This window comes from Lynx canadensis, chromosome C2, assembly GCF_007474595.2.
Source record: "Lynx canadensis isolate LIC74 chromosome C2, mLynCan4.pri.v2, whole genome shotgun sequence".
NCBI lineage: Eukaryota > Metazoa > Chordata > Mammalia > Carnivora > Felidae > Lynx > Lynx canadensis.
The window spans coordinates 11,251,952-11,277,124 of NC_044311.2; the positions used below are offsets into that span (position 1 = coordinate 11,251,952).

Here is a 25,173-nt window from a genome sequence, read left to right on the forward strand (position 1 = left end):
AAAAATGAAATCAAATACGACGGAAAATCTCCGCGCGCGCTGCACACGAAATTTTTATCTTAGTTCGGTTGACGCGTGTAGTGGGTCACAACGTAAAACGTATTCTCCTTGTGGATCGTATTAAAAAAAATATTTGTAAAACAGTGATGTAGAATCATGGAGGGTATAGGAAAGAGAACGTCAGAGTCGCTGAAATTGTCCAGGTCAGATGTGGAATAATACAATAAGAGGCCGAAGGGACTGACTTACAGCAGGTTGAGGGTCTGAGAGATATCACATTACGGCTGTTTTATTTAAAAATAAATCCTAGGAACTGTGCATCTTCTGTTATTATTTTGTTAGGACATAATTGCTGTGCGTTTCTGGAGCCATGGTTCGTTCCTAAAAGAGCAAATGTTATGTTTATCCACTACTCAGTGGGCTCTTTGAGAGAAAAGCTTTTCTGGCCCATAGCTCATTCACTTTTTTGCTGGGGAGAAGCTATTATTCAAAAAGCAAGGGAGGGTTTGCTGAGCTGGAATACTTGTGAGAGGAAGAGGTACGCCTTCCGCTGCATCAGAGAAAGGTTGACGAAAGGCCCTCTTTCCTTATTGTCGCCTTTTCTCTTCTTGACGTTTGCCCGTGCCATTAAGTTAAGCTCGCGCCAACTTGGCAATGGAAGCACTGAGCCTGAACGGAGCCTCCGATGAGCAGGCAGATTAAATCTTCTTTGGCTCCAGAATGGAGCTCTGGTCCCTCTCCATGAAACGACTGTATCGCTCCATCTTTCAGGAAGTGGGAAGTATTGACACGTCCACAAGTCACCGACACGCGTGGGCGTCTGGTGCCGCATTTTGCCTTAGTTAATGAACTGTGGCCACCAGACAGGGCCGGTTTCGTGGACGTGTGACCAGTGGAGTCCCACAGCCCCCCGTGCCCAGAGGCATCCCATGCTGGATTGAAGGTTCTGCTGTTGCTCTCTTGAAATTCTTAAGAGTTACGAAGAAGGGGACTTCCGTTTGCATTTTTCACTTTGCCCCACAAAACATGCGGCTGGTCCTGCCTCTGGAAGCACTCCTGTGCGCCCTCCTTCCTCGGCCGGGCTTCCATAACCCCGGGTTGCCGGTGAGGACCTCCGCTGTGTCACCTGCTGCATGACCACAAATCGCGGGTAGCCTGGAAAGGAGACGGAGAAAGGAGGACCCGCAGAAAGATGGTGGGCCACAGGAGGGCTCTTTGAGTTAGGGACATTTAGGTTGAGCCTGAAGGATGAGTGGGCATTAGTGGAAGGAGTGAGAGGAAGGGCGTTCCTGGTGGAGGGAACAGCGTGGGCAAAGCTGCCGAGCATAAGGCGGTGTGGCCAGAGTGCAGCATGTGCTGGCGAGTGGCACCGTTGAACCTGGAGTGGGTGGTGGCGTCAGATCCTGCGGGGACTTGTGGGTCACGTGGAGCTGGGTGAACCCGATCCTGAGGGCAACGGGAAAGCTTTGGAGGGTCTGAAGCTGGTGAGACACGCCACGTCGTGTTCAGGAGCTGCTTTGCTCCAACCTGGGCTCCAGGGAGCGGGGCCCCGGGATACGGTTTGGAGCTTGGCAGTATCCGACCTTTTCAACCTAGTTTTCGGGAACGTGAAAGACAACATTTAGTAGCGCCTGTGCTCGCATATTTGTTGAGCAGCCTACCTGCCAGGTAGCGTTCTAGATGCCGAGAATGCGACAGTGAACAAAACGTTCCGATTCCACACCCTCCTAGAGCTCGGGTGATAACGGAAGGAGGCAGGCGGCAAACGAGAGAGAAGAAAAGAGTACAGAGGTGGGAAGAGTAGCGCAGAGAAGCAGAGCCCGGCAGTGGAGGCGGGGACAGGCCCCCCTAGAGACGCTGCTCAGGTGACACTGGAGTAGAGACGAGATTCGGGTGAGGAGGTCAGCAGGAGATGGCGTATGGCAGTCTGTTCTGGCCAGAGGGGACAGCGGGTGAAGAAGGCCCGTGATGGCCCTTGTCTGGCATGTTGAGGGTAAGCAGGGACGCCAGTGTGATCGAATCAGAATGCCCCAGTTGGCAGGAAAGGAAGTTGGCAAGACAGGAGGGCTGGGGCCGGGGTGGGGGTGGGTGCTTCCTGGGACGCTGTAAGGACTCGGGATGTTTCTCTGAGTGGCGTGGTGGCCGCTGGAGAGTTTTGAGCAAAGGAATGCATGGCCTTTCTTGTACTTTTAAAGGCTTATTTTGACTCTTGGGTTGGAAGGTAAACTGGGGCAGGGCGAGGAGTGGGGTGCGGGCAGCCGGGGAAAGAGTAGAAACGGGGAGGAGGTGAGAGATGATGGCGGAGTGGCAGGTGTCCCAATAGGGTGTGGATGTGCCGACTGCATGTGGATTGGATGTGGAGTGTGAGGGAAAGAGGAATAAGGAATGACTCTCAAGGTTGCGATCTGGCAGCCGGAATAAGAAAAGCTAGAGCTGCCCTTTGTTTCAGTTACCCACTGCTGAGGGATTAACCACCTCAAATGTAGTGGCTGAAAATCACCATTTTGTTTGTTCACAGTCACACCATCTGAGCTGGGCTCAGCTGGGCGGGTCTGCTGTCGGTCTTGCCAAAGGTCGCTCGTGTGTCTCTCGTCAGTTGGCCGGTTGGTTGTGGGCTGGACTTGGCTGGGACAGCTGGGCTTCTCTCTCTCCACGAAGTCTTAGGATCTCTCTGTGTTTCTCTCTCTCTCTCTCCTTGTATCCCTCTCACATGGTCTGTCTAGCTGGGAAGCCAGACATCTTACACGGTGGCTCAAAGTTCCCGTGAGGACAAGAGTGAAGCTGCTAAGGCTTTTTAAAACTTGTCTAAGGCGCCTGGGGGCGCCTGGGTGGTTCAGTCGGTTGAGCGTCCGACTCTTCATTTCGGCTCAGGTCATGATCTCATGGTTCGTAAGTTCGAGCCCTACTTCGGGCTCAGCACTGACAGTGCAGAGTCTGCTTGGGATTCTCTCTCTCTCTCTCTCTCTCTCCCTCTCTGCCTCTGCCCCTCCCTGTCTCTCTCAAAATAAATAAATAAGCAATAAAACCCAAGCCTCCAAAGTGACACAGTGTCACTTCCCCTGTACCGATCAAAGCAAGTGTGCATTCCAGGAGCTTGGAGCTGTGGTTCATTGGAGGCCACCAGGGCCTCTTATGACCACCGCCCTTTACGGAGAAGGGGAAGACCATGGGAAGATGTTGGGGGACATCACAAATTTATCGTGGCTCTCTTAGGTCTGAGATGTCCATTCATTAGGCTTCCAAGGAGAGAGGATGTGTAGGCAGTTGATATAGAAGTCTGGGGGTTATGGATGAGGTTCAGGTACAAGTTTGAGAACAAATAAGGAGCCGAATGCGTTTGAGGCCAGGAGTTGGGAATGGGTTCCTCTAGGAAGTGAGTAGAGATGCAGGGATGAGTCGTGCGACACCCCAATATATAGAGACTGGGGACATGAGAAGGATCCAAGAAAGGAGGTTGAGAAGGGCGAGCCCGTGAGCTAGGACAGAAACCAGGAGTGTGATGTCATGGAAGCTACAGGAAGAGGGTCCTTCCAGGAGAAAGGAGCCATGGGCTGTGTGGATCTGCTGTGGAGGCGTCAAGAAGGGTCAGGCCTGGGAAGGGACCATCGTTTGTTTTTGTCAGGGTCTGATGGGGTGGGTTCGAGGGAGAATAGGAAGAACAGGGCTAGCCGGGAGTAAAGATGCTGTTCCAAGAGCTTTTGTGTAGTAAAAGGGGAGCAGAAGGTTGGGTGCAGGCTGGAGGCAGACCTGGAATTGGGAGGCTTGGTTTCTGAAGATGTCTGGGTGCTAGTGGGAGTGGAGAGGAGCGGGAGGGGGAGGGGCGGGGTGGCCGCAGGGACCTGAGGAGCCAGAGGGCGTGGGGCCCAGAGCGTGGGCAGAGGATCACCCTTTGACGGGATGGTACAGAACCCCGGGCACAGACACCGGGAAAGGGGCGGGAGAGCCAGGGTTAACCAGGTGGGTTGGCCGCACCCTAGCCGAGTTCCCTAACCTGGCTGCCTCAGTTTCTCTCCTGTGAGCTAGGGGCAGCTGTGCCTTCCACGGGGCTGCTCCTGTGCACGTGCAGCCGGTGTGCGAGGGCTTCCGAGCAGGGCCTGGTGCACAGTAGGTGCTGCGGCGATCGTGTGCGGCTCTCCGTGGACGGCTTCGCTTCTCCCGGTGACAAAAGAAGCAAGGGAGACGCGGGGAAAAGGGAGGCTTGAGAGGGATTGGAAGTGGGGTGGGGGACGGCAGTAGAAGGGTGTTCATTTCAGGGAGATCTAGAAGGTTAGGAGGGTGGCCACGTGCTACCACGGGGCACTTAAGGTTGCTCGGTCACGGATGGAAAGAGAGACCATTCAGCGTGTTGTCTCCTTCCCTCCAGGAAGCTGTGGCTGGAAGGGAGGCTGCGAGAGAGTGGTGGACAGAAGAGGGTCAACAGGCTGTCAGTCTTGGAGGCGCTGGGATGAGAGAGTGAGGTGGGGCCTCAGGGGTGACGGGTGGAGAGAGGAATGCTTCAAACTGAGATATGGAGGACGGTGGTAGTTAACGGATAGCAACGAGGTCTAGGGTGTGCCCATTTGTGACCTACGGGGATTCCTCTGGGAAGGAGGGTGGTTAGTCTAAACCCCAGTTTTACAGGATCAGGCAGGAGGGAGATCATCTCCAACAGCAGATTTTGAACCTTTCCTGATGGCACAGCTGATTCCATAGAGTAGGTGGGAGTTTTGAGGGTACCGACTGTGGTTAAAGTAGTGCAAGGTAGGGGTGCCTGGGTGGCTCAGTCGGTTAAGCGTCCGACTCTTGGTTTTGGCTCAGGTCATCATCAGGTCTCGCGGTTTGTGGGTTCAAGCCCCGCATCGGACTCCACGCTGACAGTGCAGAATCTGCTGGGGATTCTCTCTCTCTCCACCTGTCCCCTGCTCGTGCGTGTGCACGCGCTCCTCTCTAAATAAAAATAAATTTAAAAAACTTAAAAAGTGCAAGGCGAAGAGAGAGGGAGGATTGGGCTCTCCTCAGGCGATGAGGTCCCTGACCCTGAAGATATACGATGCATATCCCATCGTTACCTGAAACTGGGCTCACCTCTCCGTGGGTGTCGAGCCAGAAGACAGCCAAGCCAAAGACGAGGAAGAAGAAGGATTTTACTTGCAACAGATAAAAGAGAACACCAGGGATCTTTCCCAAAGCAGTGTCTCCCTAAACAACAAAATGGGGGAAGTTTAAAGCTAAGGGTGATACGTATTCACGAAGGGACTTGCACAGTGGGGAATACAGCGTGGAATTGGGCCAGAAGTCATCTTAAGGTGACAGAGTTCAGGTCAAGGTCAGGGGGGCCGGCAAGGGTCAGCATCCCTAGGTCTCGGACTCCACTCGGTCTGGCAGAGGAAAGATGACTCAAGAATGTGCATCAAGTCCATCTTCTGAATCAGCACTGGGAGACTTACCACTGATTTATTGTCTCTGATAAGACTGGCTCTTCTTCGCCGATAGCAGCTGTTGGTTCTTACCTCCTTTCACAAGGCGGCGGGTGGGGGCACCTAAAACGACTGTTTTTATATCAAGAAAGCTACATCTCCTTTTTATTTTTCCGGGGACCCCTAACTTTCTGCTCACACCAGCAGTTGTGGTGGACAGGGTTCTCACTTTGAGAGAGAAGCTTGCCCGCACAGTTCTTAGACTTCGGAGAATTCTCCAAGAATCGCTTGAATTGTTCCGGTAGAACTATTTGTAAAACCAGGTGGTGATTTAGCGCACCGGTGTAGTCCGTTGACCCTGCGTATAACAGACCCCCTACAGCAAACAGCCGTGTGCTCACCGGCACGTGGGAGGAAGCGAGCGCTGTCATCAGCCGTGTCGTCTACGACGGCTGCCTGACCTTCCACCAAGTTGCTACGTTGTCAGGGCCCTCCTCGACTGGTGTGACTGGTCACATGTCTCTCGGAGGCTTCTGGATCCTATAAGACATCTTCGAATGTACAGGTTTTCTCCTTTTTGTTGTGTTTGTTTTTTGAGAGCGCACACGTGCGAGTGGGGGAGGGGTGGGGGGAGAGAGGGAGAGGGAGGGAGCGAGGATGAGAATCCCAAGCAGGCTCCACGCCCAGCACAGAGCCCGATGGGGGGGCTCGAGCTCATGAACCACGAGACCGTGATCTGAGCTGAAATCAAGAGTCGGACGCTCAACCGACTGAGCCACCCGGGCGCCCTCGGGTTTTCTCCTGGCTACATTGCCAGGTTCAGTCACGTTTGCAGAAAGATGAGTGTTGCTGTGCTTGAGCTCCTCCTTCAGAGGGGGCGACTTTTGTGAGAAGGGTCCGGAGGGCCTGGGTTTACCCTGGAGCTGAACCCAGCGCAGCTGTGGGTACTCGGTGTTCTCTTCCCGCAAGTGTTGCGTCCACTTCCCGATGCCTTTGGCTCTTCTCTCCAAATCTTGCTTTTAATATGCTGTCAAGTAAAGCCCACTTCCTGTCCTGAGATGCTTGCCTTTTCGTAGAAAACCCAGCAGTAACCTGGCTTCCTGTCGGTGTGAATCTGTGTCTGGAGGGAGGCAGCATGTGTCCTGCCCACACTTCCTGCCTGTGTTATTGGCAGGAGCTCGTCAGCCCTGCTTTTCTAGGAAGACTTCCAGTGAGTGAGGGCGAGCCTTCTGGCCTCCTGGGGGCAGTGAGGGATCCAGCACAGGCCTTGACCCAGCAGAACTGGCTCTCATTCCGGCTCCCTACTTATTTGGGCTTTCTGGGCTGGAGTTTTCTCATCTGTAAAATGGAATTGTCATACCTGCTCACAGTTATTCAGGAGATCAAACAAGAGCACGTGGAGCCCAAAGCACGGTGCCTGGCTTGACTTCCACATATGGCTTAAGTTGGAAACATTCATACGCTCTTACCACACTTTCCCTGCTTTACACAGTTATTTCTCCTTTTGCTCCGATAATTCAGTGTTTGCAGAAGCATCAGAGGCGGTCCCAAGGGTTGCTCTGGTCATTGAGACTTTGACTTCAGCTTTGTCACTGAAATGTTTTGTGACAAGTTTTTGTCTTAGCTGACTGGTCTTAAGACCACACTGGTCTTAGCTTCCCCGGGTCTCTAGGTGAAGTAGATGATCGCTGATTACAACAGCCACCAGCAGAATGAGCCTGCACTGTGTGCTCGGTGGGCACTGGGCTGACTTTGCGCTGTCATGTAATCCTCACAAAAACCGAGAAGGTTGGTGTTCTTATGTCTCCCATTTTACAGCAGAGGAGTTGAGTCTTGGAGAGATGACCTTGCCCAAGTAGACATGACGGTAGCCGCCCGGAGATGAGCGTCCGCTCGCGGCTTCCGATTCCCTCACGCAAGCCAACATCTGGGACTCGGAGGGAACACAGGAGTTGATTTTCGCAGATGCTTCGCCCTCTATGTAGTAAATATCTTCTTGGAAGAAGTAAAATTTTATTTCAGACTCTTCCCATCCAGTCGAAGTTTTAACGAACGCCTTTCCCGATGTTCCAAGCACTGTGAGATCATGTGAAGGGAGCCGGCACTTTAAGGAAAGCCTGGGGAGCATCCCGTTGGCTAAGTAAAGAAATCTTTGCCAGTATGAATTATGTAGGCTTTACTTTGTAAGCTTGGATTTTTGTGTACATCCCCTTAAAGGAGTACACAGATCAATCTCGGTGGGTAGTTTCAGCCTCTCTGTGCCTGCTTGTTTGCACCGGGTGGGTCTGCCAGTCTACGGACAGAGTGTTCTGTAGATGATTCTCAAGGTTATTAAGTTAACTGATGTCTCTTTGGAGAAAATTGCACCTGCCCTTGGCCTTGCTTTGCAGAAACCTTCTGTGTTCCTGTATTGGGGGAAGGGACGGACTCTCACTCTTTCTGGGGGCCCTCTTTCTCGATGGGCGATCAATTATTTCAAAGTTCTAAGAGCCCAACCTGAAGATTAGTTACTTACTTCTAGATTGATGCAACTTTAAACGTAATTAATTGTTTTCCGAGTCCCGAATGCAGATCTTTGCTTTTTTTTTTTTTTTTTCTTTCCCCAGAGTCGTTCATTGTCTTAATTATGTTAATGGAAGAAAAGGCAGCCCTTATTGATGGCTCGATAAATCTGCAGTAGGGATTTCAGCCATTTGGATGCTGTCGGTCTGAACAGCTGGGCCATCACTCACGTCTCCATTGGAGGCAGACAGCCCAATTAGCACTCACCGCATCTTGGCTCTGTACCTCCAGTGTCCATTGCCCAAGGAACAGATGATTAAGTGACTTATCTGCAAAGGCACGCACACAAGGCAGGGAGATCGTATGAGAGATAGAAATCGGCTTTAACGAAAAGTATGTTACCCTGCCCAAAACGTTCAGGATGCTGGTCTTGAAAGCCATTGATCTGATATTCTGTGCAAAGCACCAAAAAGACAGACCGATAGGCGACGGAAGAAGAAATGGTCATTCCACTCCCAGTCCGTTCTCTTCCATCTTTCCAGGTATTCTGCTTTTTCCAGATCTGACAAAGCAGCAGCATCATTTCCAAGTAGAGAATATATACCTAGTGGGTTGGATTTGCTGTTGCCTGGGAGACCACATTCCCTGAGTCTGCAGTTCTGGGAGGGTTGTCTCTGAAAATTGATAAGTTCTGGGGCACCTGAGTGGCTCAGCTGGTTGAGCATCCGACTCTTGATTTCTCAGCCGACTCTTGATTTCAGCTCAGGTCGGGATCCCAGGGTCGTGGGACGGAGCCCCGCGTCCGGACCCACTCTGAGCATGGAGCCTGCTTAAGCTTCTCTCTCTCTCTCCCCCTGCCCCTCTCCCCAGTTCATGCTCTCTCTCTTTCAGATTAAAAACAAAATCTTGGGGCGCCTGGGTGGCGCAGTCGGTTAAGCGTCCGACTTCAGCCAGGTCACGATCTCACGGTCCGTGAGTTCGAGCCCCGCGTCAGGCTCTGGGCTGATGGCTCAGAGCCTGGAGCCTGTTTCCGATTCTGTGTCTCCCTCTCTCTCTGCCCCTCCCCCGTTCATGCTCTGTCTCTCTCTGTCCCAAAAAATAAATAAACGTTGAAAAAAAAAAATTTAAAAAAAAAAACAAAATCTTTTTGGATCAGTTGTCAGATCCTGTATCCCCAGTAGAGCCTTTTCTCTTTTCCCTCCGCCTTTTTGCCTCTTTTCCCGTCTATGAGAGCGCTACAAATAGTACAGGTGACTTCAGGTAACCTTTACCTCTGTTCGCTGGTTGTTAACATTTTGCTGCTTTGCCTTTCTTCTTCCTTCTCTCCTCTCTCCCACTCTCTCGACTTCTGTCTTCCTCTTCTCTCGCTGTGCAGCCCCATATACCCACCTGCGTGTGTGAGCGTATGTCTGTTTTCAGAGTATGTTGGCAGATGTGACGGTTCTGTCCCCGAGTATCCCCCGAGGGCGAGGACGTTCTCCCACACGTCGCACTTGGCACACCCGGGAAGTGGAACACTGATGCAATACTGTTTCGTGTATGCCCACGGTACAAACTTCCCAGATTGTCCCAGGAATGCACTTCATCCCAAGGAGCATTGGCGACGCCGTGAGGGAGACATGTGGGGGTGCGGTGAGGGTGTGAAGGCGGGGTTGTTGGTTTAGCCTCGGGAGCAGGGGCTGTCAGAAACAGCTCCGCAGAGGAGGTCACCCTTGAGCGGAGTCCCAGTCTGTCACTCAGACAAGGCAGGAGGAGGGCAGAAAAGGGAAAGAGGACTGAGTGTGCGGGGTGGGGAGGGGGGAACGGGTACTTGTAAGGGGAGGGCTGGGGGCAGAAAGTGAGGGATAATGTCCCACTAGAGGGATGCGAGGGCCAGGCTGGACTTCATTTATCTCTTGTAGAGATTCTAGAGATGGGTCTGGTGATGGTGTAGAGAAGAAATCAAGGTGGGCCTGACAGAAAGTTGGAAGGCCAGTTAGGAAGTCGTAGCTGCACTCTTCCAGGAGGGGGCGCTCTGCTTGCGTTTCTTAACTGCCGATGGTCTCCCTCCCGGTGGTAATTAACACTCACGATAGTTTTTGGATGGGTGGATTGCCCAGTCATTCCGGGAAGAGTAGAATGGACTAGGGAGTGGGGCCCATGTGCCACTTCCTGCCCCCCGCTTACGACAGTAGATGAGGTGGCTTGGGGTCTCAGTTTGTCCAGTGAACTCTAACCTCCCTAGTCCACTGAGGGAGAGAAAATGCTCCTGTTGGCCCGAAGCAGATAATCGTGACGTGTCGGGTAATGGGTAGAACTTTGGGTGGCAGTTGGGAGCTCCAGGGTTCCTGCGTGGTGCCTTCTCTCCCCACTGCCCGTCTCTGTCCCCTCACCTGTGAGACCATGGTATTAGACTCCATCACCCTGAGGGTCCCTTTCAGTTCTGATGTTAAGTGATCTGGAGTGATGAGTGGAGTTCTTTTTCCTATTGATTTGTTTTAATCCCTTAGCCCCCGGAGTTCAGAAATGCTAAGTTGGGGGAATTGCCTTACATTCTCGCCCTTTTCAGAAGTATATGCTGAGAGAGCAACCACTGTGGGCAGTTCTCTCCTTGTAATTGCTTTTTTTTTTTTAATGTTTATTTATTTTTGAGAGAGCGTGAGCAGGGGACGGGCAGAGAGAGAGGGAGACACAGAATCCGTAGCAGGTTCCAGGCTCCGAGCTGTCAGCACAGGGCCTGACACGGACCTTGAACCCAAGGACTGCGAGATCATGACCTCCGCCGAAGTTGGACGCTCAACCTACTGAGCCACCCAGGCGCCCTTCTTTCCTTGTAATTTCAACCTCGCCTACAAACTCGAGAATTCTCCTTGTCCAGAGCTGAAATTGTGGCCAGAGAAGCCCCAGTCCACAGGTGCAGAGAAAGGTGCAAGTCAGGGACGCGGAGTCCCCTTCACGGGAGTTGTGTCTGTCAGGGCTGACCCCCCTCCTGGTAATTCTGCCCTTTCCCTCCCCGGTTCCCTCATGGTCACAGGGTCCTGCCAGGGAAGGGAGCGGGCAGGAAATGGAGCCGTTCGGGGAAGGCCTGGAGGTGCAGACATTTGTGGCTTCTTTTCCTTTTTAGTTGGTCTGGCCTCATCGGGCGTCTTTCCAGGGCTGCGTAAATCCCCAGTCCCCGCACAGGCTGTCTGGCGGAGCTCCCGGGGGAGACTTTGGGCAGCTCTGGGGGCAGGAGAGGGAGCGACGATGAGTGTTTGGGGCAGCTTCTGCCTCCCCTTTACTCTGCCATTGGTCACCTGCCTGGAGGGAGGCCACGGGGAGAGTGCGGCTGCCTGGTCCCCCGGGAGCCTCACTGGAAGAGCAGACGGAGGACCTGTCCCCACAAGAGACACAGGAGGTAATACCGGTGGCATCTGAGCCAGAATGGACTTTCGTATGGCCAGCTCAGGTCCTCCAGCAGCCAGATTCTCAATTTCATCAAGTTTTGGCTGGAAGAAAACGAGAACAGCGCCATTAATTTGCATAGCTGTCTCCTAAATAATGTTTTTTTCCTTCCAGTATATCGTAAGAGCAAAGCAGAAAGACACCGAGGAAAGAACGTGAAAATCACTCCGTTCTGACCCCAAGAAATACATGGTACCATTTGGGGTCTTTTTATGGCACGGAGATTGTGCAACGTGTCGAACTTTCCGGCTGGCTGCTTTTTACCTGACGCGTGTACATAAACTTTCCTCTGGCGTGGTGTGGAACGGAAAGAACGGCGTTAATAAAGATGCCAGTGCCACTTCCTCAGTGGGCTGGGCTTTCTCCAGTTGCCACTGAAATTTCTGTGCTTTGATCTCCTGTCTGCCCGTCTGTCTCTTCCTCTCGGGACATCTCGCTTCCGTCGTATCTCCTTCTCTTGCTGGGAAGCGTCTGAGCCAACTGAGGCGGGGGCAGGGTGGCAGATCTGTAAGCCTTCTGCTGTTTGTGGTCAGTGAGTGTTTTCTCAGCTGGGTACTATGTGAAGGAAAGACAGACGCAGTCACGTAAGGAGGGAGCGGAAGCCCGCCCTGTGGCCTTGAACCGGTGTGGCTCCCCACCCCCGTCTCTCTCGGAGGCAGGGAGGAGCCATGGCCAGCCCTCTGGCTTCAAAATCCTGTGACTCCCTACGAGGAGGACAACGTGAGATCGTCCGGGCTGTGCCCGGCCGCCACGTGGGTGGAATACGGATACCCTTCTAACCAAGTCACGTCGAGTTCACCGCAGAGCACGGGAGACGGGCTTGCTCTGTTCCGCATGTCAGCGATAGTAACGAGTGATCTGCTTTCCAGACCGGTTTCAGAATGTCCTTCATTTGCTTTGACCGACCTCCTCCCTGGGGCTGTACGGACACCTGAGTGACCGCCTGGATCCATTTTGGATCAAGGAGGAGTCTCTTTGTCTCGTCCCATCCAGATCTCTCCTCCTCTTTAGTAGTGGTGCTGGAAACAGACCCAGGAGTGGCCGCCGTGCCGGTCCATTTACCAGAAGATTCCGTATTAAGTGCCAGCCCACTTCTTTGTAACTTCCGCTTACTTCTTCTGGCCCAGCCTTGCACGGCAGCCTCCATAAATGGCCCCTCTGCTCCACGACAGCTCTCGGGACATTTGCTTGCTAATCGGCCTTGCCTCCCAGAGACCTGCTCTGCCTTGATCGTGTCGGGATTTATACGCTACTCTTTCAACCAAGGTCTCCAGAAGCCACTCTTAGGGATGCTATGTGCTGGTCTACTTGGACCCCCTTTGATGAGGTGCCAACAAGCGCCCAGTATCCCTGTTTGTGGGGAGGCACTGAGCACCCCCCTTAGTTGTGCCCGATGTCGGGAAGCAAAGAAAAAAGCCCTTCCGAGCTCTCTTCCTCACGGGTCTAAGTAACGAGGAGTAAAAGAGGGTTTTGCGTGGCCGTGGTGGAGAGGGAGGCCGAGACCGCTGTTCAGGTCCAGAGGAGCAGAGAGGAAAGCCTGTCAGAACCGTCTTGTGCGCGACGGTGGGTGGGCGATGTGCCGTCACCGCGGCCGCGTCTCATTTCTCTGACGTCGTTTCCCCTGGCTTGTCGTTCGTACACGAATCAAAAGAAACCGTTCCCTGGCTTAGGCCGTGATGGCTTTGCGGATGGCGGCTGCAGCCTTTCTCGTGCAGTCACAGGGACTCCCGTCTGACTTTGTCCCCTTCTGCATGTAGGTGGTGCTTCCCACGTTCATCCTGGAGAAGCGATCCTTGCTGGAGATGTACGCAGACTTCATGGCGCACCCAGACCTGCTGCTGGCCATCACTGCCGGAGCCACGCCAGAGGAGAGAGTCATTTGCTTTGTGGAGTATTACCTCACAGCCTTCCATGAGGGCCGCAAGGGGGCCTTGGCCAAGAAGCCCTATAACCCCATCATCGGTGAGACGTTTCACTGCTCCTGGGAAGTCCCCAAGGACAGGGTCAAGCCAAAGAGGACTGCTCCCCACTCTCCCGCTAGCCACGAACACCCGATGGCCGAGGACCCTTCCAAAAGCTACAAACTCAGGTTCGTGGCTGAGCAGGTGTCCCATCACCCGCCCATCTCCTGCTTCTACTGTGAGTGCAAGGAGAAGAGACTGTGCGTCAACACTCACATATGGACCAAAAGCAAGTTCATGGGCATGTCCGTGGGGGTCTCCATGATAGGGGAAGGTAAGCCACGTCGTACATTTGATGGAGCTCGGCTCTTCCGTGGGGATGTCTGTATACTTGAGGATGATTTTGTGTGCGGACCTGTTTTTAGTTTGTTTTGCAGTTGAGGGTGAGTGGGTGCTTGGGTGGTAAAGAGGGATAGGTTTTGTTATTTTGGGACCAGGGCCTGGTAATTTCCCAGTGGGGCCAAGGTCACGGGCTAGATGGGACACACCTGAATCTTTACACGTGATGCATGGGGGCAGGGGGGGCGCCTTACGTATATTTTTATTTTCAGCTCTGAGTGAATATTAGAGTTGGCTCCAAACCTGTGAAAACACATTTTTGTTCGTTCTCCCCTGTGTTTTGGCTCACAGAGAGTAGGGATAATAGTGCTGCCTCTTCCAAATACCGCTCCTAAACATTCCCAAGGCAAATCTCTGGATTCTGCTAGGGATTCTGAAGCAAGAGCAGTGTAACCACGCCACTTGTGGATCGCACGTTCCTGTTTTAGCAGATAAGCTGTGCATGAAGTTCTTCATTGTTTGAAGAAACCTGTAATGATGCTTGTTAAATTGAAATGTCTGTGCCCCTGGTCCTTCGACTCCTTTCAGCCACAAATTCCTTTGAGACTCTGAGGCTAGAGACTCTCTTCTCAGGGAAAGAAAAAACCCACAAAACTTAGTCTTCAGGTGGCACATGGCTCCTAAGAAGCCCTTCCGAACCCCATGAGATAAGAATACGTTTCATTCGCTGAGGACATTTTTATTGAGCACCTGCTATGCCAGACATTGCGTTAAGAGCTGGGGATACTTGTAGGAACAAAACAGACACACACAAAACACCTCTGTCTTTGTCAAGCTTCCTTCCACTCTACCTACTTCTACTCTACTTGGAAAATAAAATTACGTAGGCCGTGTTGGGAGGTGTTAAGTACTATGGAGAAGTACAAAGCAGGGGAGGGACCCGGGAGCAGTGGGGAGAGGGCAGTGGAGCCTTAGGAGGGGAGGGGATGGCGACTGGGATGGCCTCACGGACAAGGTGACATTTGAACAAAGCCCCGGAGCCGGTGGCGAAGGACGAGCCTCGCTGACGATCTGGCCACGGGGGGAAGGGTGTGCGCTGCAGGAAGAACAAGACAGAGGCCCAGAGGCCCAGAGGCAAGGTGGTCCCTGGCATGTGGAAGACAGGAAGCTTATGGGGCTGGAGCAGGCAGGGGACAGGGGTGAGGTCAGAGTGGTGACTGAGGCCAGATCACGCAGGGCCTCAGCGGCCCTCGCGGGGAGTGTTGGCTCCTGCACTAAGTGAACCGCAGAGCCGTTAAGGGTTTCGACAGAAGAATACCAGGATCTGACGCATCATTTAGCAAGGTTGTCCCACCTGCCTGGTGAAAATAGATCATAAGAGGAGTAAAGGTGGAAGCAAGGAGACCAGTTAGGAGATGATGATAATAACCCAGGCCTGAGACGATGGTGGCCTGGACCAGGGTGGAAATGGTGGAGGAGGTAAGATGTGGTGAAGGTGTGGATGTATTCTCTTTTTTTTTTTTTTTTTTTAAATATGATGTTTATTTTTGAAAGAGAGAAAGCACTAGTGGGGAGGGACAGAGAGAGAGGGAGACACAGAATCTGAAGCAGGCTCCAGGCTCCGAGCTGTCAGCACAGAGCCCGATGTGGGGCTCGAACCCACGAATCACGAGATCGTGACCTGAGCCAAAGTCAGATGCTCAACTGACTGAGCCACCCAGGTGCCCCAAAAGTCTGGATGTATTCTGAGGGAGAGAGAGCCAGAGGGATTTGCCTCGGGTTGGAAGTGGGGTCTGAGAGGTGACACCAAGACTTTCAAGGTGAGCACCTGGAAGGACCGACTAGCTGTTTGCTTAGCTGGGGAGGCCGGGAGTGGAGTCGCTGGGAGGAAAACTAATTTGGAGGAAGAGTTCAGGAGCTCAGCGAGGTCACGTTATGGTTTGGACATGCAAGTGACTGCCCGAGTGGACACTTGTGGACACGGGCTGGAGTTCTGAGGAGAGGGGCCAGCAGAGGTCGAAACTTGTGATTGAAGTCCTGGCACCTGACGAGATTATGGAGGGAGCCCGATCCCCACAGTCCTGCGGCACTAAGAGGCCCAAAAGGTGAGGAGCGCCGGTCAGGGGGACTGAAGAAGAGGGGCTTGAGAAGGAGAGGGGACAGGGATTTGTTTCCTGCAGGCTAGGTGAAGAAAGGGTTCCCGGGAGGAGACAGAGTGGTCAGCTGAGGCAGACAGTGCCGATTCGTTCTGGGAAGATGAGAACCGAGGACGGGCCACTGGATGGTGGCCTGTGATGCTCATTTGGTGACCTTAACAAGGGCTATCCGTGGAATGGTGCTCGTGAAAATCTGATCGGAACAGATTTGAGAGAGGGTGGGAGGACCCGAAGCAGAGACACTAAGTACAAACAACACTTCCTTATTTATTGTGTGAGGGCCCAAACCACTCTTGGGTTCCGCCTCTCTGTCCTGTCGCTGGGCTGTAGGCTCACCCTCTGAACTGCTTATCCTCCATGCGTAGATGAGACAGTAACTCCAGGACCCCCACAGAGGAGCCCGGGACCCACGTCGGGCCTTCGTGGGGGTCCTCGCTGCGCATGGGCTCAATATTCAGCCACCTGCATTGTGCTGATGGGACCCTCCTCTCGAGGATCAGTTAGGGTCAAGAAATTCACCAAAGGGAGAATCAATCTGTGAAGGAGGCCAGGGACTCACCTGTCACCAGGATGAGCCTAGGCCACCTAGTTCCTCCAAGATTCAGATGGGGTTGGGCTGTACGTGTTGAGGGGAAGGACTTTGAATAAGTCCTTTTCTTTTTTAATGGTTATTTTTGAGAAAGGCAGAGCGTGAGCAGGGGCGGGGCAGAGAGAGAGAGGGAGACACAGAATCTGAAGCAGGCTCCAGGCTCTGCTCTGTTAGCAAAGAGCCCGATGCGGAGCCTGAATCCACGAACCACGGGATCATGACCTGAGCCGAAGTCGGACGCTTAACCCACTGAGGCGCCAGGCGACCCGCTGATGATGAATGTTCTTCTCCCCGTGACGTGCTCTTTCGTGGGAGTGCAGCATTGCAGCCATTTTCCAATCAGGACAGTCCTATAGGAGATTAGTTTGTCTAGCTTTGGTGGCTGCCATAAGAGAGGGAGTGGTGTCGGAAGTGGTCTTCTTTCTTAAGAAGGAATTGTTCCCGACGATGACAGGACCACAGAAGCTTAGAGCTTAACAGAGATGATCCGTCCAGCTTGCAAACCCCCGCATTCCCAGCTCTATGGCAGGGGACCCCGGGGCGGAGATGGGTGAAAGGAGTGGGCGTGGGGGCTTCTGCTTCCTTCCAGCTGCGCCTCACTTTACAGAAGAGGAGCCCAGGGAAGCCACTTCCCGAGGGCACACGTGTGCCACCCACAGTACACACCCTCCGTCACCGCGAGCTGGCGAGGGGGGTCGCAGGAGGGTGCCGGCCTCTCCGTGAGGCAGGGACCTTCTGTCAGTGACTCACCTCTGATCTGTGGACCAGAAGTCAGAATCAGGGAGGGGTCTGGGAGTCACAGGAGGCCACCAGCCCAGAAACAGAGGGGGTGGAGTGGGCAGCAGATGGAGCTGTGGCACAAGGGTGCCTCCAGGGGCAGAGCCAGGGCCCTAGGGGCCTGTCTCCCTGAAGCTGAGGAGACAGACTTGCCTCAGATGTGCTTCCCGAGGCCGAGGGGTAGGGGAACGAGATCCAGTGTTCCCTCACAGGCCTTTCTTGGGGTCGCAGCGATCACTGTCGCTCTCAACTCTCGTCTCTCCCCGTGGCCTGCGACAGGGAGCTGCCCCCGCGTAGGACTGTTTGGGTTAAGGCCACGTGGCAGGTCCCAGAGGTGCGTTGGCCCCCTGGGCCGTGAGCAGAGGGCTTGGGGCCCAGCCCACGGGGGGAGCCCCTGCTGCTGAGAGCAGGGAGCCCAGTGCAGGCTTGCGGGGGACCCTGCGTGGGAGGCCTGTGTTTGCACAGATTGCACACTTGGGCGTGCAGTGAGAAATGGGAGTGGCGTCGACCTTGGCGACCTTGGTTTTGACTTCTCGGGGGCTCTGTGTTTCCGCAGGTTGCCGGAGCCCCCCCCCCCCCCCACAACGCCCCAAGGTTGGTACTGGCGAAGTCTTCCCTTTTATTTAGAAGCCAAAATCAGTATTCAGGAGGTTCATTTCGTCCTGTTTAATTTCCTTATCCTGAATTTCCCACGGAACGAATTATTCAAGGATGAAACACGTTTGTTTAGAGAAGGTGGGGCGTGGAGGCAGTTCACGCCTTCGGTGCGCACTTCCCGCCCGCGTGTGTAGACCACCTGTCTCAAGCGGGTTTACTTGCTTATCTTTACGGGGGCGGTTCAGAGAGGCCGTGGTCTGTTCATTCATTGATCCGTTCATCCGTCCATTTGTGAAAAGTGGTGCCGGGCACGCGGCCGCGACGGGGACAGGACAGAGGCCCCTGCCCTCAGCCGCCGTCCGTGCACGCGTCACAGAAAACGAGGCACGTGCGGGAAATGTGCAGTGTGACCGCTCACTGGCACCGAGGAGACAGAGCAGGACAGGGTGAGAGGGTGCAGGGTGCCTGGTGGGGGGGGGGGTGCTGCCGTTTTCGACAGGACAGACCCCAACGAGGTGCGGCCTTCGAGGAAGGGCTTGAAGGAGGTGAGCGAGGAGCCACGGGGATGGCTGGAGGAAGGGTGCTCCAGGCAGAGGCAGCAGAAGGCTCGGACGCCCGGGGCGGGAGCGGGAGCGTGAGGCCGGGGTCTTCTAGAAATCTCTTGGAGGCTCTGTGGCTGGGGCACAGGGGACAGGTCAGGGAGGAGGGGCCCGATCACTGGGGGGCTGCGCGGGGGGGGGGGGGCGTGGGAGGGCTCGGGCTTTTACCTGAGTGAGGTGGGGGTCCGTGGAGGGTGGACGTGGCTTTGGCAGCCTCCCCAGGGCCGCCGTGAGGACAGATGGGGCGGGAGTGGCGAGGGCATGGGGCAAAGCTAGGGGGAGACAGACGGGTTGTCGCTTTTCTCTTCCTCCCTCCTACACACACGTACGTCGAGTCTGTGATTAGCCAGCGTAAGTGCTCAGTGACGATGGTATCTTCGGATAAACGTATTTTCGGGTACAGAAAGTCTATTCGGGTTCCTTTCTGGGGACTCCCCTGCGCTCCGCAGAAATGCCTGCTGCCGTGTGTCGAGGCAGCGGAAAACCACAGATGCTTAAGTAATAGTACAGGGCAGGGGCCCCCCAGTCTCTGGGCCCCTAAGCAGGGATTCTTGACGTTGGACGAAGACCTGGAAATTTTGCGTAAATGTGGAGGTTTGCAGATCTAGTGAGTGAGGAATTCTTTGGTCTCTGAAGCTCCATGTCTTGCCAGCCATCCACCTGAGGGGTGGGCTGTGGTGAGGACGGGGGTGTAGAGCCGTGTGGCCGTCCCACTCCCTCCCGGCACATCCTGCTCCCCTCTCCCCTGCGTTCTCTGCTACCCCCGCTCTGTCCTGTGCTGCTGGGGCTCCTCGCTTCACCCAGCAGAATACGTGGCCTCCGTTCATCTCTTCTGGAACTTCACTTGAGAACGGCGGGTCCTTCTACCCCCGCGATGCCCCCCACCCTCCCCCCTGAGGTGAACAGACATCTTCACTTGCTTCTACTGTTGGTGGCTGTTGAGTGTCAGTGTGTCAAAGCATAGGCCTCTGGCGTCTCAGGGGGTTCACTCCCCTGTTCCCCACAGGTGGCCGATGGGGTCTGGGGCCTCTAATTCATTTGGCACAGCTGTGGGTGCACTGGACAAGGCTCTTCGTGGGCGGGAAATGGACCGCCCTCGCCATCCCTGAAGCGGAAATAGAATGTGCTGCTCCCACGTCTACTTGCTTGGAAAGTCTACGTAGAGCTTCTCAGTGGAGTGCTGAAATCAGAAAGATGTAGAGAGAGTCTCTACAAGGGCCCTCCCTGGATATAGCCCTTCCTGGTCACCCAGTGTATTCCTGCTGTGGATGGACCTGGGAAGGGTCCGGGGACCGTTGGCTCAGTCTTGTGAGGCCTTAAGTTTCCCTAAATCCTTTCAAGCAGCTACATCCATCCCCCTTTTGTATTAATTAAATGTGCACTCCATAACACCCACGATCCTCGTTTTTCCCAGAAAATACTTCTAAGAATCTCCACGTTTCGGAGCAAAAGGTTGTAGTTCCTATACTCAGAGCCCCTTTGTTGGGGGTGGGTGTGGAGAGTCAGGATGTTTTACTTTTCCTCACTTATTCATTTTTTTAATAGAGAGAGAGCCAGAGCTCACAAGCAGGGGAGGGGCAGAGAGAGGGAGAGAGAGAATCCCAAGCAGGCTCCACACCACCAGCACAGATCCCAGTGCGGGGCTCGAGCTCATGAACCATGAGATCGTGATCTAAGCCGAACGCTGGTGCCCCTCCTCATGTATTCTTTATACTGATCTAGCACGTTCCATAAACTTGTTGATTGGGCTTGAAGTAACAGTTTTTTCATCTCCCTCATTTTATTTTATTTTTAAGTATTTATTTTTGAGAGAACACAAGCAGAGGAAGGTCGGAGAGGCAGGGGGACAGAGCGTCCGAAGCCGGATCTGCACTGAGGGCAGCAAGCCCAGTGTGGGGCTTGAACTCACAAACCAAGATCGTGACCTGAGCCAAAGTTAGAAGCTCAACTGACTGAGCCATGTAGGTGCCCTAGTATTTTTTTAATGTTTATTTTGAGAGAGAGAGGGGAGGGGGAGAGAGAGAGAGAGAGAATGAGAGCGCAATGAGCACTGGGGAAGGGCAGAGAGAGAGGGAGAAAGAGAATCCCAGGCAGCTTCCACACTGTCAACACAGAGCCCAATGCGGGGCTCAGTCCCATGAACTGTGAAATCATGACCTGAACCAAAACCAAGAGTGCAAATGCTTAACTGACTGAGCCACCCAGGCGCCCCTCCATTCCCTTATTTTAAAAATGAGGGGCACCTGGGTGGCTCAGTCAGCCGAGCCTCTGACTTTGGCTCAGGTCATGATCTCACAGTTCGTGAGTTCCAGCCCCGCATCGGGCTCTACTCTCAGCAAGGAGCCCACTTTGGATCCTCTGCCTCCCTCTGTCTGTGCCCCTTCCCCCTGCTCGCTCTCTCTCTCTCTCTCTCTCTCTCTCTCTCTCTCAAAGATAAACATTAAAAAAAAAATTTTTTTTTCAATAAAAATGAGATCTCAGGTCGGTCCACTGGAAGTGTTATGTGTAAGTAAACACACGGGCTTGTCTTTTAAAGTATTGCCTTTAGGCCGTGCCATATTTGGCTACAATAAAATGCCATTATGCAGTGCTTTATTACTACTTGAATTCACTTAGGCTGCAGCTCAGAGACTGCCTCCCCCCCTCAGGTCCCTCAGCTGTGGCTCTCGGAGCCCCTAGCAGAGACACTGCTCAGTCAGCCTGCGGCTCTGTCCCTGGGGAAGCATGGCCCCTGTCCCATCGCCCCCCTGTGCCCATCGCCCCCCTGTGCCCATCGCCCCCCTCTGCCCATCACCCCGCTGGCGCTGTGGGGGAGGGAGCCGAGGTGCATTCAGCTGCTGTCGCGGCCGCTGCCCCCCAAACTCCAGAGCTGCAGCCCAGTAACGTGGCACAGCTTCTTGATTGAGTCTGTAGGGAAAGGCAGTTAGTTCTAGCGACAGAAGTGACACGTTGGCTCGGTGCTTGTGAGCGCCGACATGATCGGGGACATGATCGGGCCTGACGACCAGTTCCCCAGAGTGACTTTCTTTGATTCGGTGCTTCCCAGAAGCGGCATCCTACTGGAATATTTTGGTTCCTCAGATTGAGACCGGGTGTGAAATTAGTTGAAATGTATCAGTTGGAAAATCTTGCCTTATGTTTCTAGGTAAATCAATTTGTGGGATTTAAAGTGAACATCTTGCAGCTTGAAGACGAACCACGGCGTGGAAGTATTGGTTACTTGGCATGTTTTGGCTTCTCTCAGCCCTTAGGCGCATCAGTGAAAGTTCTTTAATTAGCCTATCTGTAAGTCTAGTGTTAATATGGTCTTTTCTCTATATTAAGGACAGGCCTTTTGTTTTTGTTTTTTTTTTTAAGTTTATCTCTTTTGAGAGAGAAAAAGAGCATGAGCAAGGGAGGGGCAGAGAGAGAGAGAGGGAGGGAGAGAATCTCAAGCAGGCTGCACACTGTCAGGCTGGAGCCGGACGCAGGGCTTGATCCCAGGGGCCCTGAGATCATGACCTGAGCCGTAAACCAAGAGTCAGATGCTAAACCCACTGAGCTACCCGGGTTCCCCAGGACAGGGTTATTTTGTTTATTTTTTGTTTCTATTCAGCCCTGAAAAAAGAGTTAGCATAATGAGAAGGCATAATTACAGGTGATTTAATGGCAACACACACATTTATGGATATTCAAAGAAGAGCTAAGGAGTGTGGTCTCCCCCTGCCCCCCAGTGCTTTCATACCCGCTCAGCGTGGGGCTCACTGATTTCTGTGAACCTCAGGTTTGCAGGAGCGTTTTCTAAAGAGGAGGAGGAAGAAGATGCCTCCCACCTATCTCTTCGTCCCCCGTGTGCCATAGCCCGCTGCCACTTTGTGATTCGCTGTTTATTCCCAAATGGAATAAATGGAACTCCGAGGTCACCAAGCAAGAGAGCGGCTCTGGAGAGTGAGCAGTAACTAGGATATGAAGCTTCTGGGATTCTGGCTGTGTGTCAGGCTGATGCTTTTAGTGGGCTTCTAGAATCCCCTTCTCACCACAGCTTTGTGAGGTATGCATACCATCATCCCTGTGTCACAGATGAGGAAACTGAGGCACAGAGAGGTTCAGGTTGCCAGGCTGCTGAGTGAGGACGTGGAAGGACCCTCTGAGATCTCACGCAGGTCTTTAAGGAAGAACGTGGCATATTCCCCACGTAAGTGTGTGGTAAAGAAAATGTGAGCTGTATGGTCCTACATCACAAAGTTTATATTTGTGAATGGGGCCAGGAGAGGCAGCAGGAGGAACTCATGGATGTGTGTGGTTCTTGTCGGAAGAGAGGCTGTGATGGCAAGGCGTGTAACTGGGCGAGAGCCTCCAGGACGCTCCCGACTATGGACTGGAAGAGCTCACCACTCGGGGACACTAGAGCCATCGGAGGTGCGGTGGTGCTGTTGGGCACACTGGCCAGCTTGGAAGGGTCTGACTACCGAGCAGCCCATTAGCACAGAGGGCAGGGGTGGGGGCTCGGGGAGCCTTCTTCTCTGGGTCCTGGGAGGCAGGCTGGCTGGGCAATGGCGGCCTCTTCTGCAGGGTCCCGGGGTCCTCTCCAGCTGCCACAGGCTCTGAGGCCATGAGAGTGGCTGGCCCTGGAGGAACCAGAAACTTGCGGGTAGAACCGGGCCAGGGAGGGAAATCCGAGGTGGCCTGTCTCTTCCCGACTTCCACTCCAGGTCCTTCTTGCCTGTTGGTGTCCTACCTGTGTCTGGTATTAGCTGCGATTTTCCACCTGCCCCAGGCTGTCGTCTCAAGCAACCTAATCTGAGGAAGTCAGGCACAAAGTAGGCTCTGAAACAAAAACTCTTATCAGTTCTGGCCATTTTCCTCCAAGGGTTTGAATCAGAAGAGGACGGACATAGCACAGTGTACTTCTCTTGCCAGACACAGTGTCCCTCCCTATGTGTGCACAGGGCAGGGCCCTGAGGGACGTCTGGAGCAGTCTGCTCTCTGCCAGGTAGGAGGAGGGACAAGGGTCCGCATGAGAGCATTCGATGGCCTGCCGCTTTACTTTTAGGGAGATGCATTAATTCAGTTCCGAGAGCTAAGGCCAGTTGGAGAAGCGGGGAGAAGGTGGTCCCTTGTGATGTTCGGTGTATCTGGTATAGTGGAGCCATGCTATCTGTGTGTTTATGTTACATACGATCAGTTATACTCCTGGCAAGAGATTTAAATGCTCTGTGACATCTGCCCTTCAGTCCTGTCCCCGGGATTATGAGTGACCCACAAACCTGTTTTTCCCTGATGGTCTGAGCTCGTGCAGTTGCCCACGTTCTTGAGCACCCAGACTCTACTCTGGGGGTGATCAAGACCCCTCGACACGTGTGGGCGTGTCACCCCGGATTTACAGACCACGTCTCTGTTTCTGTGGCAGAACTGACTTTGCTGGAGTTAATGGAGAGTGAAGCTGCTGGTCGAGGAATTTTCTTTCTTTTTTAAATTTTTTTTAATGTTTATTTATTTTTGAGAGACAGAGAGAGAGAGAGAGAGAGAGACAGAGACAGAGACAGAGCATGAACAGAGGAGGGATGCAGAGAGAGGGAGACACAGAATCTGAAGCAGGCTCCAGGCTCTGAGCTATCAGTGCAGAGACCGACGTGGGGCTCGAACCCACAAACCGTGAGGTCATGACCTGAGCCAAAGTCACATGCTCATCTGGCTGAGCCACCCAGGCACCCCCAATTAAAGGAATTTTCAAGGGCAAGTTGAATTATACTTGTAGGCATCTCCACATTGACTTTAGAAACTCCGCATGCATGACTGCTCTCTGCGTTCAAGTCCCATCTCTCCTCAGACCCCCTGACAAGCTCGTCAGTACTGAGAGAAACACATGTCTCGGTGGACAAATTTTAGCTCTAGTTGATATAGATACTTGTCTAGCCTAAGAGGGAAGTACTGACCAGCCACATCACTTACCCTGAGTTTCCATTTCCTCATCCTTATTTGAAAATGATAATTATTGCCAAATGGAGTCGTCGGGAGGCCCCCAGGAACGCAGCCAGAAAGTGCCAACACACACGAGCACCATTGACACCACTCCTCACTCTTTCCAGTGGAGGAACAGGGGGCCCAGGGAGGGGACATCACTGACCATGTGTGGCCAAAGGGCAGCACCTTCCTTCCTTAGATGCACAGCGCACCTGATAATTGCCAGTCTGGGAATGAGCTGGGACAGAGTGGTGAGGACGTGCACAGGTCGCTGAGCCCCAGGGCTGGAGTGTGGGATGCTGAGAAGGTACCTTACACAGAACAGATCTTGGCCTGGAGCCTGGTTCTTGGGGCCTCTGCCGGCCTGTACAGGCCTCGGAGTAAAGTGGCATGCTGCACCTCCACTGTGGGCACCTGGCCAGCCAGGCCAAAGCAAAGGCTGGATTTCAACCCTTGGTGGCCGCTTTGTGCAGCACGTAAACTATGCAACAGCCCTGGGAGTTAGTCATGTCAGTATAGGATGGTCATGTCAGCCTTCGGGGACTTGATGAACACTGTGGCCCCTTTCCCTAGAAAATAGGGAAACCCACACAGTTTTTCATTGTTCCAGTGGACTGAGACCTTTCTACACCTAAGGCGTGGATCCGAGGTCAGAGAACCCACGATCTAGAGGGGGGTTGCTCATGTGGCTAGTGTCTGCCTCAGGTTGAGAGCAGTGTATGGTCTGAGTTCTCTAATTTCATGTGAACCACGAAGGTCTCTTGCTCTCAGGAAAAGGTAAAACTCATTTACATGCTATTTCAAAGTTGGAAAGAAGGTCTGCTGAGTCGGCCAGTCTGCACACCTGTACCTGTTCCCTTTCTTTCTGCACATGGGCCCTTCCCTCTGCCCTTTCCTGCTCACCAGGCTCCTTCCCACCACAGCACTTTCGCACTGCACTCTTCCCTCTGC

At 53.5% G+C, this 25,173-nt stretch overlaps 1 protein-coding gene across 1 annotated transcript in view; it reads left to right on the forward strand.

Moving 5' to 3' along the window:
• OSBPL10 (oxysterol binding protein like 10) overlaps positions 1-25,173 on the forward strand; it is a 312,708-nt gene that overhangs the window by 278,177 nt on the left and 9,358 nt on the right. The window contains exon 8 of the mRNA XM_030329413.1: positions 13,079-13,556. Coding sequence (XP_030185273.1) covers positions 13,079-13,556 — 478 coding nt within the window. The remainder of the gene's footprint in view (positions 1-13,078; positions 13,557-25,173) is intronic.